Below are 22,289 nucleotides of genomic sequence, written 5' to 3'. Positions count from 1 at the left end.
CCGTATTGTCCTGGGCTCGCCTTACCCCGTTTTGGTATTGGGCTGGCGAGTTAAAGTACTCCCATGTGGTTCCGAGGTTCGCACCATACGGCGACCTCGCTCATAATACCGAGCTAAGTCGTCATGGGCTCTTCGTTGTGGGCCTATCATGTTGGGCTTATCCTAATGGGCTTATGCTTATTTGTTAATTGTCAAACAAGCCCGTATCACCCATTAAATACGATTTAACCGCAATAATTTATTTTGTCTCATTTCAACTTATAAATGAATATTACTCTCATTCTCCGTTTATTCTCTCAAAATATATTTTCTCAAAATTAAATGAAATAAGACTCCAAAATATATCCAAACATAACGGTTCCTAGAATTCCAAGTTTTGAAATATGTTATTTATTTTGAAAAGTTGTATTTGTTCCTTTTGATATTGTCATATTGGTCATATATATATATAGGGATTATTTCACAAACACCCCTCACTAGCCTTCTCCAATTACAAGGAGTCCAAAAAAAAATCTTATTTTTATGATAAATCCAAAATATGTTTAATTAATGAAAATTAATATAGTTTCACAATTATACCCTTTTTTTCTACATAATCTTTTATTTAATATTAATTTATAATTTCCATCCACACTATCAAACCCTAAGTTCTCGTTTTAATTTCTATTTCTCCCAGCCATCTTCTCTATCTATCGCCACTGCCCCTTCTCTTCATTCTCCATTGCAGCCACCGACCGCCCTTTCCTCTCTCTCCATCGCTCACCGTGCGTCCGCCGCCGCCGCCGCTCCTCCTCTTTTCTTTCTCTACTTCCGTTGTCTCCCCTCTCTCTTCTCTCCACTGTCCCGTAAGATCTCCTTCCCTCTCTTCTTTTTTCTTTGTTCCAGGTAGCGTGAGTTTGGTTTTGGGCGCTCGATCCTCCGTGTTGTATTGCGTCGCCGAAGCCGTCCGCAGCGTTTCTGATACGCCCCCAATTTTCTTTCTCAATATTTCTTTGATTTGAGCAATTTCAATTTTCTTAATTTTGTTTGAGTATTTACTTACCTGCATAAAAATCCAGCAAGAGTCTCACCCTTTTTCTTTCTTATTTCATCTTTTGGGGAAAAATAAAGTAAATAAATTTTGTCTCTTATTAGTAGTAATATTTTGAGGCTTTAGGTAAGATATAAGTGAAAATGTGTGTATTATTGTAAGAGAGGACACAATTTATGGTGTTTTTAGTTTTTGATGAGATCTAATGAAAAAATTTCATGATACACCTGATGCTTGGACCAGGCTCGTTTTTAAGAATGGCTCAGTGCTTTCTTTGCAGCCAATTCAATTGCTTCAGTGGCCACACCACGTCATTCTTCAATAACACAGTTTTTTGTAGTTTTCTTTTTCCTTTTTCCTTTTTCCTTTTTCCTTTTTTTTTCATATAAAAATATTGTTTTGTACAATATGATTATATATATTGTTATTTTTAATATTGCACCTTGGATAATTTTTCTTGTATAAAATTTTGGCATTGGGACTATCCATGACAAGCTTCATAAATTAGTCATATTGGTGCTATATTTGCATAAATCTCTTGAAACAGAAAATTAATGAGGAAACAACAATTATGATTAAAAAGAAGACACGATGGTGTGACAACAAGGTTTGCTTTTGAAAATTGGTTTTCATTTGCTAATTATTTTTTTTCTTATTCAGATTGATATAGCCACCCTTGTCGGCCTTGTTGGTGGTGGTGTATTGACTTGCATTTTTTCATGGACGTAGTAGTGGTTTATGTTTCGAAGAGTGGATTTACGAATAGTGGATTTACGAAGAGTGAATTTACATTTATTTTTGTTTGTTATATAGTTGTTTATACGAAGTGGTTTTCATAATGCCAGACTTTGTCTTTGATAAATTTATAGTGATTTTCAACAATTTTATAGTGGTTTTTAATAACTTTTGTACATATATTTATATAATTGTATATACAGAGTGGTTTTTATGTTGACATAGTTGTTATACAGAGTGGTTTTCAAGTTTATATAGTTGTTATACAGAGTGGTTTTCAAGTTTACATAGTTGTTATACAGAGTAGTTTTCATGTTAAATAACTGTTATACGTAGCGATTTTCATGTTTATATAGCTGTTTATACAGAGTGGTTTTCATGTTCATATAGAGTGGCTTTTATTTAAAAAAATTGGAAAGGAAAAAAAAACCATTTTAAAAAAAAATAAGAAAAAATAAAAACCATGAAAAAACAAAAATAAAAATAAAACTATTTTTTTAATTTAAAATAAAAAACATGAAAAAATATAAATAAGAAAAAAAAACAATTTAAAACAAAAAACCAAAAAAAAAAAATAAAAAAAAAAAATAAGAACTGTGGGGCATTTGAAGAGGGGCGGGTGGTTTTCTGCAATCTGATCTTGGGATTGATTTGCTTTATTTTTTGGAGGGATTTGGTATTAATTTACCATAATATTTAGTTTAATAATTATACTAATAAGTGGGGGTATATATGGGTTTTCAAGTCCAATGGATTTATCTCAAATACCATTAATTAGTTATGGATTTATCAAGAATAAAAAACACAATGGAGGGTGTTTGGCCTATTCCCCCATATATATATATATATATATATATATATATATATATATAAAAGTTGAATTTGAAGCCATTGGTATATAGAGTAAAGAAGTGGATTCTCATTAGGCGATACACAATTGTACGGTCGGTTGGTGAGGATTAATAAATTGAATATAAAATGAAATCACAAATGTTTGGTTTTAGAGGATGATAAAAAGCAAATTCACATATATAATTCTTTTTTAAATATATATACATCATGTGTGTATGCACTACTTGGGCATACTATAGAGTTTTGCTTTCGCAGTTAGTGGGACTATCTTTAGTTTTTTCTCTTTGTCTCATCTTAAACACTTTCTTCTACTTCATTTTTTTTAATAACACAAATAGATTAGTTATAGTACAAGGTACAACGGATGTGATAAATGTCGTTCGAGTTTTAATAATAGCGTTACAACGTCAAACATGATTTTTATCATTTTTTATTCCAAATTTTGCAAAACCCGAAAAATAGAATTTGTAGTATTCTGAGTTAGTTTTCTAATCCAACTTGAATCACCAAAATTGGATGTCAAACGAGAAAGATATACATGAATCAATGGATACTGCCCACAACTTTGATGTATTGAGGTATCTCAAATTCAAAATGTGGCTCATTCATGCATAACTTTGTCACACGGCATCCAATCTAGCGGATTTAAATTGGATTAGAAAGCTAACCCAAAGGACTACAGTTTTCGTGTTTCGAATTTTGCCAAAATCAAAATAGAAATATGTCAAAATCATGTTCGAAGTCAAAACGACATTAGTAAAATTAAACGATATTTAATATTTCAGATAGTACAAACATTCTAAATAAGCGTAAATTACAAATACGCACTTGAGATAAGATTAAAGTACAAACACGCCTCTTGTTATCGAAATTAATTTCGGTCCGTCAAAGTTTTTAACATAACCGGTAAAATCAAAATGTCTTGGTTGCTCTGGATAAAAGAAAAGAGAGAAAAAAATGAATTACAAATAGCTCCCCTAAACTATGTCTAATTACGAATCCCTCTTTTGCTTGTAAACTTGCATTTGGCCCCTCAAACTAATGATTATTTAAACACTTTAACCAAAATTATGAAATATCTAACTTGTCCATGAAAAGGTTAATATTACCAAAATATATTGATATGAAAATATTTATTTTACGACTGTATATATTTCTAAATAAAATGTTTAGAGTTTAAAATTTGTTTTTTTAAATTGAATTTTAAACTCCGTTAATTTATTAATAGTAAAAAAAATTATTTTCACTTATTAAATATAGTTTATTATTGACATAATATGGAAATCCGTTTTGTTTTTTTTTAATATCATTTAAAATATAAATATTTTTCTATTAATTATTATGATAATTAACTCTTATAATTATACGGGGTTTTTGTGCATAAGTCCCCAACCAAACATGTTTATTATTCTAGGTTTAGGGACTATATCTCTTTCACTAATAAGCTCATCCCTTTAATATTTATTATAAATAAAGGAAACATTCATGTATATGCCAATATTACCCTCAACCCCTTATACCCAATTCTTAATTGTAACCCCAATTTAATCAATTTTGTCCACAAAGATTCGATTTTGACCACAAAAATTCAATTTAGACTTTTTTTTGGAGCATACTTTAATATGCTCCATTTTCATCATTAACTTAATTTAATCTCAATTTGACCCCAAATTTCACAAATTATTCAATTTTGACCCAAAACGTTTTTTTTTTCAAAATTTTTTTTTGTCGCCGGAGACCGGCGTTGACTTTTCAATTTTTTTTTTTCTTTTTTTTTTTCTTTCGGATTTTTTCGCCGGTTTCTGGCGTTGACTTTTTTTTTTTTGCTTTTTTCTTTTTTCTTTTCTTTTCTTCCGGATTTTTTCGCCGGTTTCGGGCGGTCTCTGGCCTTGACTTTTTTTAGTGTTTTTTTTTTGTTTGGTTTGTTTTTTTTTTTTTTTACGTCCGCCGCTAAACGTTGACCGTAATTGTGCTGTCACTGATAGTAAATTAACGTAATTATACTGTCAATGGCAGTTAATTAACGTAATTGTAGTGCCGTTGAGAATACATTTATGTAATTGTGCTGTCGTTGACAGTAAATTAATGTAATATTATTATTTTTTTTTTTTGTTGTTGTTGTTGTTGTTTTTTTTTTTTGTTTGATTTGTTGACAAGTCAACGTAATTATATTACTGCCGTTGACAGTAAAATAACTGTAAACACAATAATACTGTCAACAACATCAATATTATTATTTTTTTTGGGTTTTTTGTTTTGTTTGAGTTATTCACGGAGTAACGTAATAATATTATTGTCTTTTATTGTAATATTACTGTAAACACAATAATATTACTGTAGTTGACGGTAATATTACTGTTGTTATAGTAATATTGCTGTCAACCGCATCAATATTATTATTTTGTTTGGATTTTTTGTTTGTTTGTTTTATTCATGGAGTAACGTAATAATATTACTGTCTATTATTGTAATATTACTGTGGTTGACGGTAATATTACTGTTGCTATAGTAATATTACTGTCACTCACAGTAATATTAATTCTTTTGGTTTTTTATTATGTTTACATTTGTTGAACGGTCAACATAGTAATATTACTCTATTACACAATAATAATGAGTTTTGTTGTGTTAATATTACTGTGCTAGAGATTAATATAGCAATATTACTGTGTTAAACCGTAGTTTAGTTTAATTTTACTGTGTTTAACAGTAATATAGTTAATATTACTGTCAATCACAGCAATATTGCTGCTTAAACGAAAAAAAAATTGAAAAGTCAACGCCGGAGACCGGCGTTGACCGCCGGTCAACACCGGGATCCGGCAGGAAAAAAAGGTTTTTGAAAAAAAAAAAATTGAAAATAAAAAAGTTTTGGGTCAAAATTGAATAATTTGTATAATATGGGGTCAAATTGAGGTTAAATAAAATTAATGATGAAATTGGAGCATATTAAAGTATGAGGGGTTATTTTAGTCATTTACAAAAATCTGGACCATGTGTGGACTTATTGCTAAAGGAGTTTTTTGTCTAGATATCTTTATAAATAAGTACCCATTGATGGGCTTATTTGTAAAGACCCCTAATTATATTACCTTATATTTTTGGGCAAAGTACACTTTACCCCCTTGTACTATTTCCTATATACCACTTACCCCTCGTACTATGAAAAATATACTTACCTCTCATTTAATGGTCAACCTATTTGATTATTAAGGGTGTTAGAAGTAAAATAAATTTAATATATTCTTAATTATCCTTACTAATTACTTAGGAACACATTTTCTTTATTTAAAAAAATATTACATGTACTATGAATATATTAAATAATATTTAAGATAGCAATTCTGTTTTAAATTTTGAATAAAATATAATTTACTTGTTAAATATCTATATTAAAAATTAATAGTTAGATAGTATAATTTTTCATATATTATTTTATACAACCAAGTAGCAAGTATAATTTTTTATATTCTGGATTAAATTATTTAACTCATTAAACATTGTGTACATTGAATTTTTAATATTTATTGGTAACATTAAATTTCGTATAGTGAATCCTAAATGTAAACGGCTTAAGTGAAATTTGATGTTACAAATAAACAAAATAAATCATTAGCATATGTCGTTAAAAATTAATACTGTAGAATTACAATTTTTAATATACATATTTAATGAGTAAATATTTTAATCCTATATTTAAAAATTTATACATGTTAAATATTTATTTAATATATTTATCCACAATGAAAAAATATTTGTTTTTAATAAAATAAGATGTCATTTCTTATGAATTATTAAAAAGTAATAATAGTTTTCTTATTTAATCAAAAATTAAAAAAAAATTATCTTAAATATTTATTTAATTTATTTATAGTACATGTAATATTTTTTTTAAATAAAAAAATGTGCCATTTAGTAAGGATTGTTAAGAATATATTAAATTAATTTACTACTAACACCGTTAAGAGTCAAATAGGTTGACCATTCAAATAAGGGGGTAAGTGTATTTTTTATAGTATGATAGACTAAGTGTTACATGGGGCATAATACAAAGGGGTAAGGTGTATTTTGCCCGATATTTTTTTAATAATTATTAGGCCTGATTGTGACAAGATGTTGTTTCGAAAAAAAAAAAAGAAAATTGTACGTGGAGGGTATTTTTTATGTAATATAATCAAATATGTAGGGTATTTTTATATTTGAATATTGACGTAAGGTACAAATAATATTTTAAATAAAAATGTGGGTATAATATACTTTGTAAAAACACTTTATAAGCTCCAACAAGTCATTTTTCATAAAAAAAATAAAAATAAAAATAAAAATAAACCAAACAAAAGATCTATTTAGATTTTTTTTTACCAAACTAATAATTCTAAGAGTTTATAAACTATTAAACAATTAATTATAACTTTTTAGCTGAGTAAACACTAGGGCTGGGCATTTGGGATCGGGATTCGGGATCCCGTCCCGTCTCGATCGGAATTTTACTATTTGGGACTAAAACTTCGGGAATTCGGGATTACGGGATTCGGGATTGGGATTATGAACAAATACGGGATCGGTATTAGGGAATTGGTTCAATCCCGATCGGGATATTTTAATCCCGAATTAGGAAAAAAAACTAATAAAAAAATACACACACACACACACACACATATATATATATATATATATATATATATATATATATATATATATATATATATATATATATATATATATATATATATATATATATATATATATATAATCAAGGAGATGAGAAATACAATATATAAAATATATTGTTTCAACTTATTTTTAAATTTTTAAAATTTTATTTGTTCCAAGTTTTGTTGTAAAAATAAATAAGGCAAGGAGAATAGTATGTATATAATATATTCAAGTTGGTTTAGTGTATAAAATAATACTAATGGAAAAAAGATGCAATATTTCTTAGTTTTTAGGCAAAATATGGGATTTCCCGATCCCAATCCCGATTCCCGAAATATTTAGGGATACCGATATAACCAGGATTTAATAGTTTGGGACGGGATTGGGATTTAAAATTTCTATCCCGAATCCCGATCCCGAAAATCCCGAATTCCCGAAATCCCGTCCCGAACTCACCCCTAGTAAACACACACGTTTACATAATACATACGCTATAACATTAGATTCTCTCTCAAGTACAATATTTATTAGGTGACTTTTGCTTTTAAAATATTGAGGACAAATTTTATTAGCAGACAAGATCACAAACTAATATATTGTTCGATCGGATCGTTTCCCACATGTATTTATTTGTAAGAGAATTTAATTTATTTTTTTCTGAAGAAATAAAAGAGAAAATTAGCCAAGACTCTCCTCATTTGAAAAAAAATCATGTGAGTAGAACCCCTCAAATAAACAATTAAAAAAAATCCCCTCTTTATGTCTTTTCCCAATTTTTTTAATTTACATTATGTTTTTTCACAAAATTTAGATTAAACTGGATGCTAATCGACTATAATTGATTAAAATATTAGAGTATATATTAGACCTAAAACTAATAAATCGACTATAAAAAAACATAGTTGATCTATTAATTGACTATCCAAACTACATAGTAGATTAGTGTCCAGTTTAATCCAACTTTTGCGGAAAAAAAAAAAAAAATCGCCGCCGTGCTCGACGTCCGCGGCCGCAACTCCGCCACCCTTGTCTGCAGCAAGTGGTACGCCCTGGAGTGTGCCACTCGCTCCGCCGTCACCCTCCGCGGCAATCTCCGTGACCTTTTTATGCACCCCACCTATTTCCGATCCTCTTCCGCCTCGACCTATTAATAAAATGTTTGAGAAGTTATATCAGAGAGCCCCTAAATAAAAAAATTGACCAACGCAACAAACACTACGTACACATTATTACAGCCAGCGTGGCATTATTGCCTTAAAACGATAAAAGTGGGATTCGACTGTGATACATTAGTACAAATCCAACAAAATCTTTTCTTTCTTCCACTAATCTCCCTCCCTTCAAAATCCTAGAGCAAATTTCATTTTATATATATTTCAAGAAAGTATGGCATTATTATAGGTATCACAAGTTGGTTTAGATTATATTCCCCTACCAATATTATATTTCTAGTCCTAATTTATTCCACAATTTCTCTAGTGTAGTTACATTTTAATTTTCAGCTTGAATCTTCATCACCACCTTATTATTTTTCAATTTTAACTCCAATTATTAATTAATAATGGGATCCCTTCACAAAAAACTCTTGAACAAAATTTCTGACATTCTTAATATTTTCAAAGTGAGGATTAAATTTCCAGGCAGAACATCTTTCCAAAGAGATGTTGAAGAAGAAGAGATTCAATATGATGACTCCACCCTTTGTCTCTCTTCCTCCTACTACAGCGTTTTCGTCGTTCGTCTTGCTATCATGGTACGTATGTCCGTCCGTCTAATTAAATTTAATTTATTTTTCTCCGCCTAAAATTGTAATTTGGTCCTCCATGTTGGCCTATTTAGGGATTTAGTCATCTGTTGTCCTATTTCAATTTTACATATGCAATAAGTTAATTAATATTTATTTAATTATCCGTTGATTAATTATGTAGCTAACACACAAATTTGTCGGAAGATTTATTTATACGGACGCTTTAAAAATTATAATTGCTTCTCTATTTTTGTTTACAAATTCGTCAGTTGACATAATCAAAGTTCAATCAAGGCTAAATTATATGTTGAATTTATAATATGTAAGCGTCCGTATAAATAACATATATTGAGTTTATATTTTCGTGTCATAAAATTAAATACTCATGTAAAATAAGACCAAAAATACTATATTTGTAAAATTATTGCAAGTAAAATTGAAACATGTTAACTTAGGGGACTAAATCCCTAAATATGCCAACATAGAGGACCAAATTTACAATTTTACCTATACATGGTTGCTTCCTTAAAATGTTTCTTACTTGAATGTGCAAGTGTGCAGGTTATGCTGGCAATCTTGATAGGCCTGCTAACTTTGCTGACGTGGCATATTACAAGAGTTTACACTACAAGATCATTGAACACGTTGGCGTACGGTCTTCGTCACGAACTCCTACAACGGCCCATTTTACGTATGTGGAATATTCTCAACTCTACCGTCGAAGTTGCAACCGCCCAAGTCCAGCTCTCCGAGTCGGTCATCAGACGCTACAACAAGCCCGTCGATCAAGCACAACAAGTTGAGGTTGTTCGAAATTTGTCTCCTAGTAATATGTTTTTAGTTTATTGCATCCAGAACCCCTGTGTTACATCAAATTGCTAAAAATAACTCATCGTGTTATAAAAATTAGCAAAAATTCCCCTATGATACATTTGTATTAGCACACAACCCCTAAATGATGCACTTTCAAGGGGTAGTTTGTTAATAAAATTACATCATAAGGGTGATTTTGTAAATATTTATAACACGAAGGTGCTTAATGCAATTAACCCAATAATTGTTTTTTGATAAATATTAAGCATGGTTAGTTATATCTTTGATTTTGATCAGCAGCTTTACGAAGTTATGAGGGACGTAACATGGGCGTTGTTTTCGAGCCGCAAGGCGCTCAAATCGTTAACTATGAACTATAGGAATGGTTTCGTCCAAGCTTTTCACAGAAGTCATAAGAACAATCATACTTATTACATATACTCCGACCTCGTCAACTACTCGATTAGTAGGTCATATGATGTTAACGAGCTTTCGTCTCATCAAGGATGGAATGATCAATCTATACACGGCAATATTTCCGCAATTTGGTACCGAGAGCCTCTTGATCCTCTCACTGGCGTAAAAATCGGAAAAGCCACACAGATCCCACCGGACGAGCTGATCAACATTGCAGGCATGGTTTCTAAACTCATACGATTTATTTCATAGGTTTTTTTTTTCGAGTTTTAAACTCGTCGATTCAAATTTTAAAGAAATTACGATTTTCCAAATTAAATTGATTTTTTACGATCTATTACGATTTTGTACGATTTTTACGATTCAATCAGTTTTTTTTATTATTAAGAACTTGAAATATTTTTTTGCACCAAAAATAATTTGACATTTGTTTTGAAATAAAATTAAAGGATAAAATGAATTATAAATGTTGGAATTAAATTTTTTGACATTTTTTTTATAAATGAAAATAAATGATGGAATTAAAATACTAAATTTTATTAAAAAATGCTTGAATTTAATGGATATCACCTCCCATTTCTTCACGATAATCTAGTAATATATAATTGTTTTTGAATAAAATATGAAAATTTTACGATTTACGATTCCTCGCAGTTAGCCAAAAATAAAATAAAATCGATTTTGCTATTTTGATTCGTTATGGATTATGCATGCAGGCATTTCGCAGGTTCCAGACGGGACAGCATCTTGGCATATAGCGGTGAGCAAGTACACCGATTCGCCTCTTCTCTCGGCGGCACTTCCCGTGTGGGACCCGTCACACGAGAGCATAGTAGCCGTTGTGGGAGTTACCACAGCACTCTACAGTGTAGGACAGTTGATGAAAGAGCTCGTCGAGTTCCACAGCGGACACATTTATTTAACCTCTCAAGAGGGTTGGCTTCTCGCTACTTCCACTCGTACCCCTCTCCTCATGAACTCAACCACCGGCCCGAAATTAATCATGGCCGTCGATTCTCAGGATAGCGTGATACGATCCGGTGCCGAGTGTTTGCAGAAGAAAGCGTACGGCGATAAGTTTCCGCCTAGTCAAGAAGTTCATTTGGAGAATGTTAAGCTTGGGAGTGAGCTTTATTATATTGATTCCTTTTTCTTGAATTTGAAAAGGCTTCCTATGGTAAGTGTTTTTGCATTAATTAGATGGTGTTTGGAAAAACTTTCGAAAAGTGATTCTGAACTTTTTTGCGTTCAGAATCACTTTTAAGTGTTAACAATACAAACTTTTGCTTTTATTTTTCATAAAATAAGAGCTCCCACGGACCAACTTCTCCTAAAATAAGTTGCTAGAAATTGATTTTTCATGGAATTTGCAAATACCCCAAACTTTTTAGAAATAAATACTTATCATTAACAAATAAGCAACTTCTACTTTTTAAAAGCTTTTGCAAACACCACCTAGATTTTTTTTTTGCTTTTTTTTCCTAATGCGAGACTTATTTGTTGAGTGAAATGGATTGGATTTTTGAAGGTTGGGGTGATTATTGTGCCGAGGAAATATATAATGGGGAAGGTGGACGAAAAAGCGTTCAAGACTTTGATGATATTGATATCGGCGTCTGTGTGCATTTTATTGGTCGGGTGCTTTTGCATATTTATATTGACAAACGGAGTTTCGAAGGAGATGAAGTTACGTGCGGCACTTATAAGTCATTTAGACGCAAGAAGGAAGGCCGAGGCGTCGAGCAACTACAAAAGCCAGTTTTTAGCTAACATGAGGTAACCATTGACTTATATTAGTCTCGACTTTTCGTTTTTCTTTTTCTTTTTTTTTTTATATTTTTTAATTGTTGGTTTCGTGTTGTGACAGTCACGAACTCCGAACGCCTATGGCTGCAGTGATTGGTTTACTAGATATTCTCGTGAGCGACGATTGCCTTACGAACGAACAACGCTCGATGATTACACAGATTCGTAAATGTTCCACCGCTTTGCTCCGTCTTCTTAACAACATTTTGGATCTTAGCAAGGTATAAGATGTAACATAACAATACTTTGAATTTATGATAAATTAAAAATCATATATTTATTGCAATCTGAAAATGTATATATACAGGTTGAATCGGGCAAATTAGTACTCGAAGAAACGGAGTTTGACATGGGACGAGAACTCGAAGGGCTAATCGATATGTTTTCGGTCCAGTGTATTAATTACAATGTGGAAACTATTCTTGATCTCTCTGGTAGGTATTATTATTATTACTATTATTATTATTATTTTATTTTATTTAATTAATTTTTAATAGACGACGATTTAATGTGTAAATATCCTTTTACAGATGACATGCCGAAGATTGTTCGAGGAGATTCTGGTAGAGTTCTTCAAATATTCGCGAATCTGATAAGCAATTCGATCAAATTCACTACATGCAAGTATAAATACTCCGAAAGTAGAATATAGTATAAGATCAATTTCATTGAAAAAAAATAAAAAATTAAAGTGTTCTGTTTACGACAGCTGGATATATTGTTCTGCGCGGATGGTGTGAGACGGTACCGAACACCGATAGTAAGATGAAATGGAAACGCAAGAAAGATAACAAAATGATTCTTTGGTTCGAAGTCGACGACACTGGCTGCGGTAATTATATATATATATTATGTAACGAAAATTGATATAATAATAAAATCATAACATTATAAAATTAAATGCCGTTTTCTCAGGGATTGATCCTAACAAATGGGAATCGGTATTTGAAAGTTTCGAGCAGGCCGATCCTTCAACAACTCGATTGTACGTAATCTACATTGTAATTTTTTTTTTTTTTTTTTTTTAGAAAGATACATTGTAATTATTAAGATTATCTATTTTTGCTAAAAAAGGTAATATCGCGATTTGTTCTGTTATCTGCAGGCATGGTGGAACTGGTCTAGGCCTGTGCATTGTACGAACTTTGGTAAGTTAATACGATTAATTTTCGATTAATTTTTTTAACGACACGAAAATTTGAAAAAATTAATACTTAAGTGTGAGAGAAATTATTAACAGGTAAATAAAATGAATGGAGAAATTAAAGTGGTGAAAAAGAGTGGACATGGAACTTTAATGCAGCTATATCTACTTCTCAACGCGCCTCCCGAGAGTACGACGAAGCAGAATTACCAATTAAATTTCGACGACCACAATCTGACCGTGAGTTTTTTTTTCGTTACTCGTAAAAAATAAATAAAAAGAAAATGTATTATTTCGAAAATCCGATTAATTGATGAATAATAATACAGGTGTTGCTTGCACTCAATGGTAGAAAGACGAAATCGATTCTCAATCAGTGGTTACGTAAAAACGGGGTCCACACACACGAAGCATCCGAATGGAACGAGCTCACGCTAAATCTTCACGAATTCTTCAAAGAATACTCCGAAACTCGAAAATCAAATTTGGAAATTATTAGTAAGTCGATTTTCGTAATAATTATCGATATTGGGATGCTCGATTTGACTACCGGACTGTGGAAGCAACAGCTCAACTTTCTCGACGAATATTGCAAAGGCAGAGCCAACTTTGCATGGATACTAAACCATGACACGTCGAATTCTATAAAGGCAGAGCTTCGTAAAAGGGGGCATCTTTTAATGGTTAATCGGCCTCTCTACAGAGCAAAAATGATCCAAATCTTCGAATCCGTCATTAAGGAGAGAAATAATTTATCGCACCTCGAAAATAATATTTTATTAGGAGATGATGCTCAATTTCACGAACTTGTCGAAATTGACGATAATCTCCACTCCGATGATTCCGACAAGTCCGAGAATGATTGTTGCAATACTACTAGTATAATAAGAGAATTTAATGGCTGTAATAAAAATATTGGGATTAATTACGAAGAAAAATCGCTCGAGGGTTTGCGCGTACTTCTTGCCGAAGACACTCCGGTGCTATAAAGAGTCGCGAAAATAATGCTCGAGAAATTGGGAGCGAAAGTAGTTGTTGTAGGAGATGGGATTCAAGCAGTTGAAGCTCTCGATCGTGATGGAAAATACGACTTGATTTTGATGGATTGTCAAGTAAGTTATCTTAAATTAATTAAATAATCAATGATTATATTACGAGTCGATTTGATTGATGAATGTGTGATTTAAATATACTAATGTGCAGATGCCGAAAATGGATGGATATGAAGCGACGAAAGCTATAAGAAGATCGGAGTTAGGGAGTGGTATGCACGTTCCGATAGTTGCATTAACTGCTCATGCAATGTCTTGTGATGAAGCAAAATGCTTGCAAGTAGGTATGGATGCTTACCTAACAAAGCCGATCGATTGTAAACGAATGATTTCGACTATCCTTTCGTTGACTAAGCAAAATGAGTGACGAACACGAGACTCGTTCGACAAACACGAGAAAGATTATAAGAGCTACTAAGTGTGGTATACAGAGTATCGGCACCTTTTTTTTTGTATCGAAACAGAGACAATTGTAAATGTAGTAAAATTTTGATCCTCAAATAAAGTATTTTGCAGGTGATTCAGAACAAAGTCTTGGTATCCAAACGCAACCTTAATGTCACATATCAATTTTTATCATATTTTTATTCGGAAAAAAAAAATCTGAATTTTTATTCAGATATAGGTTTATGGAAAATTACGGATACCTCTGAGATAAGGTCAAATTACGAAAAACTCTATCATATTTGGGTAATTACAACCACTCCATTAGTAGAAAAATGACTTTTTACTACGACCATTAACTATAGCAAAAGGTGCTAAATTCGTAGTAAAAAGACTTTTGCTACACATTTGCTACGAATTTGCCCCGTAGCATATACGGATGTGATAAAAACTTTGCTTCGGTAAACGGCCATAGCAAATATTTTTTTGTTACGATAAATCCTATTACGACTACAAGATTGTCCTGTAGTAAAAGGTACCTTTTGTTTCGGTTTTTTACCGTAACAAAAAAATTCGTAGTAAGAGGTCATTTTTCTACTAGTGCCCTCAATTATGAATCTTCTAACACGTCCACCCTGCCGGTGTCAAATTTAGTGGAATCTTCTAAATTATGTGGAATATACTCAAATTTGTATTCATTTTATCCCATTCGAGCTTCACATTTTGAAACAAGATGATCAAAAGATGTGTCTCTTGGTTTGTAAGTATCAAATTGTGGTGCATCAGAAAATACATTTTTGCGCAAAAAAAATACAAACTAGAAGAATATTTCACGAAACCTAAAAGATTATGTTGAATTTGACACCATAAGAGTGGACGTGTAAGAAGATTCATAGTTGAAGGGGTGATTGTAATTACCCAAATATGAGAGGTTTTTTCGTAATTTGACCTTACCTCAGGGATAGCCGTAATTTACCCTAATTTTTTTTTCTCTCTCTACCTTATTGGTACGTTGTAAATAAAGTGTCTTATAATTCTTCTAATTATTACTCAATCAGAACTTCATCTCTTCATCTATACTTTTTTACTTATAAAATAAAAGTATGAATAGGTAGGGGGTTTTTTCCTTTTTTTTTTTGTATGGAAGTATGAATAGGTAGGAGGTTTCTTCTCTTTTTTGTATGGACAAAATTACTCTAAAAAATAGTTTTTAGATATGGAATTACAAGGACAATTAAGTTATTTTAGTAATAGTCTCTAATAATAATGAATCTTCTAATTATAATAAACTAGCATTTTTTCCCCGTGCGATGCACGGGATATTATTTCAAAAGTGAAAAAAATAATCAATTTAATACATAATAAGAAAATATTGTACACTAACACAGTAAAATTTAATAATGTAGTATTATTCTTATTTTATATAACATTGGTTTTTTTAAATCTTGCATTAAGATTTATAATCCAAATATATAGATTAAGATTTAAAAATCGTATTTCTATCTTAATCGCTTAAGATTGAGATATATTGATGAAAAATCGGGATAGATAACTGTTAAAAATTATAGTTAGAAATTAGTAGAGAAAAAAAATATTAAAAATAAATAATTACAAAAATACCATTAGAATTTTTTAGGGTTACCCAACGTTTCTTTCTTTTATATATAAGATATAATGAATCTTCTCGGGTGATTCTACTTGTTGTATTCATAACAAAACATATGAAGGGACACATAAATCACCCATTCACATGTGCATTCAAGTAGTGGGCTTTTTCATTTTAATGAAAACGTTTTTCTATTATTTAAATTCCATTGTCTCATTTAACAAACTTCTTTTGAATTCCATCATTTTTTACTCATCAACGAAAAATACGAGTCCATATGAAAAGCTCATTCCCTAAATACACGATCATAAAGGTATCATGAATAAAAAAATAAATGCTCTTTAAAGCAATAAATGAATATATTCAGGAATATATAACCGAACATAGATAATCTTTTAGTATATATATATACACATATTTTTCTTTCCTCCTCCTTATCTTTTTGGTTGACAATGCAAAATTTTGTTTTTCAACTTCATTATTGTTTTGATATTTTCATTTTACTTGGCGTTGCTCATGATTTTTAGTTTTGGGCAGGTCATTAAGCGTGTTTCATGGCGTTGCGCACAATTTTTAGATGCGTTTAGCTTGGAGAAGGGAAAAAAAGGAAAATGAAAGCTCAAAGTTTTTAAAGGGCGAGACTTGACATCTTATTAAGTTAATTACTAAAAGTGAGAAGTCAAAGGTTTTAAATGTTTCTACATATTTTCTTCTATATGTACGTATACCTATGTCGTAAATATAGTGTATTGTGTATTGTTAAATTGAGGTGACTGAATCTCAATTAGCATAGACAGAAAAATGTAAGAAACATATAATGGCCTTTTTGCCTTTTAATTTTACAAGAACCTCAAAAGCTCTACTACTTTTAAGTTTGACACCGAGTGTTGTATTCCATAAACAAAAGGCATCATAACCCTGAGTCATTTTGGGACTAGAATCACGTAATCACTATTTTTTTGTTCGCTTGCTGCCTTGTTCTTGGTATTATATGTAATTATCTTTCTATCATTTATTTTTCTTCATAGACTGCAATTTTTTGTTTCCCTATTGTATGCCACCGAGAATTGGTTTATTTGCATTAGATATTGAATTGGTCATACAAACATCTGTACATTATTTGCAATTTGAGTGATTGCCTAACGTACTAAATTCTTAGTTTAAGTCAATTAGAAAATCGGGGTTCTAATGATTGAAGTTATATTTGAGTTTGACGTGTTTTTGTAGTTTTTTGATGCATGCTAATTTTCAATGATTTCAGAAACAACAAAATTTGTGGTTAAAGGACGAGTTTAAAAAAATAAGGTAAGTAACCCTATCTCTATAGTTTCAAAAGTACAATACCTACCATTTTTTTTTAAATATGTATCAAGATGGCAAGGTTCATATTGTCAATCACGAAGATGACAAAATGGATACGAGAAATATAAAACAATCATAAAATGAAAATAATAATATTACCAACCTTCATTATGATAGTTGGTACCTAACTTTTACTATTAGAGTAGATGTCTAGCGTTCGAATCCTACCCCCTTCACCTACTTCCCAAACTGTAACAAAAATTGAATTTCTAAAATAAATTAAAAAAAGAATAATAATGTTGAACTTTAAAAGACATAATTGAGAAAAATTACAATTTTGGTCCTTATATTATACATTTTTTTATTTCGGTTCTTAAGTTTTTTCTGCCACAAAATTAGTCCTCAAATAACCAGATTTTTAGACTTTTAGTCCACAGTTTGATTTTGGAGTTAGTTTGGACGGAAAAAGCACGTGGAGGCAAGTGACCGTGCTATGAACACTTTTCTTAAAGAGGTCTTTAGAGTACTTATTCATAAAGAGATCCAAACAATAAACTCCTTTACAAATAAGTCCACACATGGTCCATTTTTTTTGTAAAAGACTAAAATAGCCCCTCATACTTTAATATGCTCCAATTTCATCATTTAATTAAATTTAACATCAATTTGACCCCAAATTTCACAAATTATTTCCCAAAACACATTTTTATGGACAATTCCGTCCGTCACCGCTGTTGATCGCCGGTCTCCGGCGTTGACCTTTTTTTTTTTTTTTTTTTTTCCTCGTTTAAACAACAATAATGTTGTGATTGACAGTAATATTAACTATATTACTGTTAAACACAGTAAAAGTGACTATACTACAGTTTAACACAGTAATATTGTTCTATTAATCTCTAGCACAGTAATATTAACACAACAAAACTCATTATTATTGTGTAATAGAGTAATATTACTATGTTGACTGTTCAACAAATGTAAACAAATAAAAAGCCAAAAGAATTAATATTAGTGTGAGTGACAATAATATTACTATAACAACATTAATATTACCGTCAACCACAATAATATTACAATAATATACAGTAATATTATCACGTTACTTCGTGAATAACTCAAACAAACAAAAAAACCCAACAAAATAATAATATCGATGTGGTTGACAACAATATTACTATAACAACAGTAATATTACCGTCAACCACAGTAATATTATTGTGTTAACAGTAATATTACAATAATAGGCAGTAATATTATTACGTTACTCCGTGAATAACTCAAACAAAACAAAAAACCCAAAAAAAATAATAATATTGATGTGGTTGACAGTAATATTATTGTGTTTACAGTTATTTTACTGTCAACGACAGTATATAATTACGTTGACTTGTCAACAAATCAAAGAAAAAAAAAAAAATAACAAAAATAATAATAATAATAATAATATTACGTTAATTTACCGTTAACGGCAGAACAATTACATAAATATATGGCCAACGACAGTACAATTACGTTAATGTACTGTCATTGACAGTATAATTACGTTAATTTACTGTCAGTGACATCACAATTACGGTCAACATTTAGCAGCAGACGTAAAAAAATATAACAAGTAAAAAAAAGAAACACTAAAGAACACTAAAAAAAAGTCAACGCCGGCGGCGGAAAATAACAGACCAAAAAAAAAAACCGAAAAAGTAGCCGCAATCCGGCGGCAAAAAAAATTTGAAAGAAAAAAGTCAAAATTGGATTTTTGTGGTCAAAATTGAATTTTTTTGACAAAATTGATTAAATTGGGGTTAAAATTAACAATTGAGTATAAAAGATTGGGGTAATATTGTCATATACATGAATGTTTCCTTTATTTATAATAAATATTAAAGAGATTGGGCTTATTGGTAAAATATATATAACCCCTAAACCTAGAATAATAAAGATGCTTGGTTAGGAACCTATGCACAAAAACCCCTTTCTTAAATATATTTATGATTTAGCTCCAATTTTATTCCTACAAATTTAGCAAAAAAAAGAAAAAAAATGTTAAATTGCAATTAGTACCCTTGCTGCAGGAAATGTCCATATGTTCAAATAATTTGCAAGAACCCCGTGCCTCTCTCTCTCTCTCTCTCTCCCCTCTGATTTCTTCCTCTTCTTCATATTTTTCTTTCCATTTTTTTAACATACCCTCTCACCATGTTCGTCCCAAATATGAGTTTTTTTTCAAGCGGCACCCCTGCTATAGGTCTAATTGTCAACAAAGTACTCGTGTTAAAAATACTAACATTTGCCCCCCGTATTTTTTAGTCAAAGCCAACAGGATCCTTATGAGCATATCGTGAGTTTCACTCGCGGCTTGTGCGAGTATTTCTTTTTTATTTTGCATATGAAATCACTCAAATACCCTCTTATAAATAAAGATAAACTCAATTTGATTTGATTATCAATAATCTAAAGTATTAGAACCAATTTGCAATTTAAAAAAATCCTGAATTGTCAAATCCTTAATAATCTAAAGGTTTAGGTCCTTATTTTCATCAAACCCTCAATTGTCTCCCTTTCTTTCTTCACTGTTTTCATCCTGGTGCTCAAATAGGCAACACAACAAGACCGCCACCCGCAGCCGCAACACCACCACCACAGCCGGAGAACTTCAAAACCGGATCGAGCGCGAACCCTGTCTTGTTGGTGTTGGTGTTGAATATTGAAGATGGTTGATGGATGGGATGCGGCCGTGGATTGTCTTGATTGTTGGTGACTGAGTGTTGGTAGATGATTGGCGGCAGATTGGGGGAAGTATTGCTGCAATTTTTTTTTTTTTTTTATTTCTGGCGGCATAAGAATTGGGGGAAGAAGACACAAGAAGTTGACATTTTTTGTTATTTATTTTTATTGTTTTTCATTTTTGAATTAAAAAAAAGTATATGATAAAGAAATAAATAATAATTTTAAATAAACTACAATATACTAATTGCAAAAAATCCTCCTAGGGTATTTATGTTACTTCACTTTTTTAGTTGATTTATTCATATTTTATTTTTCTTGAACGAAATTGTAAGCAAAAAAAGTTATACTGGGGCAAAATAAACAATCTAGGTAAAAGAAATGGTTGAAGTTCATTGTCACGTGTCTGCATGTGACTTTTTCCATTCAACTTAGCAGCAATTTCAAACGGCGGACTGAAAGTGTAAAAAAATTCAGTTATTTGAGAACCAATTTTGTGGCAGAAAAAATGTAAGGACCAATATTATGGAGGTCGAAATTGTAATTTTCCCACATATTTATCAATGCCAAACAGTAAGTTATTTAATGGGAAATATACAATTGGCATCCCTCAAGTTTGCACCGATTTCACTGGCCCCCCAATGTCCATATAAAAATCCATTTGGTCCCTCGTGTTTCAAAAATCAACACTTTCAGCTATTTTCGTCATTTTTTCGTTAGTATTATGAGAATCAAGTTTGTGCCCTTCATTGCCTTAACTAACGGTAAATTGACGGAAATGATCAAAAGTAGGGGTGGGAACGAGCCGAGCTCGAGCCGAGCTTGGCTCTTTTGGCCAGCTCGAGCTCGAGTCCATGTTGCCGAGCTCGAGCTCATTGAGCCAATTTTTTTTTGGCTCGAGCTCGAGCTCGACTTAATTTTTTTATTAAAATCATTTAATTTTTTATTAAAAATTATTTATAGGAAAATAAAAAAAAATTAGAAAATAAATAATGAAGTATATATATATATATATATATATATATATATATATATATATATATATATATATATATATATTAATTTTTCTATTATATTATAATATTTTATATTACTATTACTACACCCGTGCGATGCACGATAAATATTTTACTTTTCTATAGAGAAAAGTATATATTTGTAATTGACCATTGAATAAAAACATCTTAATAAACCAATTAAATGATAAAATTCTTAATAAACCGCTCTACAAAAGTCCCATAAATGTCATTACCCTTTCAATTCTTAATAAAGTACCCGATACCACTACTACGATAGCGAAATATGATAACTATTAAATAACATGAATAGTTTTGCCTAATGCCTACCATCAGCGAGTTTTGAACGATCGAAAATCTAATCAGAAGTCATGCAATTCAAGCAACACGACTTTGTTGAGCAGAGAACACACACTTCTAAAATTTGTTTGCCTAGAGGGAAACTTCCTGCTAACGTGCGTGTTGAGTCTGCTATTGCAAGTTGCTTTTATTAACATTAACTATAGTTTCTCCATCTATTTCCAAATTTAAATTGTTGGTCAATTTATTTCTTTGGCTTCTTCAGCTGCCACATTTGCTCGGTCTCCTCAATTTTCGTCTTCTTTATCTTTCAACTCTTGCACTAAATAAAAAACATAAAAATATTGCCTATCTACAAAGCAAAACAATGACATCTAAAGATTCTAAAAAATTGAACCATGTAAATATATTGCATCAACAATCGTGAAACATGCTTCTGATCCAAGGCCGACAGCCCTTGAGTGAATCTTGGTTCCCATTTCTAGAGAAGACCTTATTTGTGAGGTTCAATATACTTCGATAGAAATAAAATTCCAACAATGAAAGGCTTCTAACTGGTACAAATTAAAATTGTAAAAAGAGATGTTTGACGATTAAAAAAACCGACAAATGCAATCTTGAACTTCTTTTTATTCCATTGAGTTCCTGAATTCAAAAAGAGAGAAACATTCCGAAGATTAGCCCATATGAAAATTTCAAACAAAAATA

General features: G+C 31.0%; 1 protein-coding gene and 1 pseudogene across 3 annotated transcripts; both read left to right on the top strand.

Annotated features, from left to right (window-relative positions):
- The first annotated feature begins 8,471 nt into the window (after positions 1-8,471).
- On the top strand, positions 8,472-14,783 carry HK1 (histidine kinase 1). 3 transcript variants are annotated; one of them, XM_012990368.2, is made up of 14 exons: positions 8,472-9,026; positions 9,582-9,824; positions 10,134-10,467; positions 10,967-11,427; positions 11,779-12,026; positions 12,118-12,277; positions 12,364-12,490; positions 12,587-12,676; positions 12,766-12,888; positions 12,972-13,041; positions 13,162-13,204; positions 13,297-13,440; positions 13,530-14,312; positions 14,404-14,783. In XM_012990368.2, exons 1-13 carry the CDS (start codon positions 8,835-8,837, stop codon positions 14,187-14,189), a joined length of 2,895 nt encoding a protein of 964 aa, XP_012845822.2. In that variant the 5' UTR covers positions 8,472-8,834; the 3' UTR covers positions 14,190-14,312; positions 14,404-14,783. The 3 variants fall into 3 exon arrangements, with proteins under 3 accessions (XP_012845822.2, XP_088682585.1, XP_088682586.1); XM_088826459.1 differs by having other exon boundaries at positions 8,565-9,026; positions 10,131-10,467; XM_088826460.1 differs by having other exon boundaries at positions 8,668-9,026; positions 9,582-9,827.
- On the top strand, positions 14,205-14,619 carry LOC148766371 (histidine kinase 1 pseudogene; annotated as a pseudogene).
- Positions 14,784-22,289: the final 7,506 nt, after the last annotated feature.

The sequence above is a fragment of the Erythranthe guttata genome, chromosome 12 (genome assembly GCF_056151865.1).
Source record: "Erythranthe guttata isolate IM_541 chromosome 12, IM_541, whole genome shotgun sequence".
Classification (NCBI taxonomy): Eukaryota; Viridiplantae; Streptophyta; class Magnoliopsida; order Lamiales; family Phrymaceae; genus Erythranthe; species Erythranthe guttata.
Note: the sequence above shows the minus strand (reverse complement) of the source record. Positions and strands in the feature narration are given on the sequence as shown.

Coding starts and splice junctions, on each gene's coding strand:
- HK1 (XM_088826459.1), top strand. CDS start 8,835: ATGGGATCCCTTCACAAAAAACTCTTGAACAAAATTTCTGACATTCTT. Junction 12,027..12,117: donor CAGTTTTTAGCTAACATGAG/GTAACCATTGAC, acceptor GTGTTGTGACAG/TCACGAACTCCGAACGCCTA. Junction 13,042..13,161: donor GATCCTTCAACAACTCGATT/GTACGTAATCTA, acceptor TGTTATCTGCAG/GCATGGTGGAACTGGTCTAG.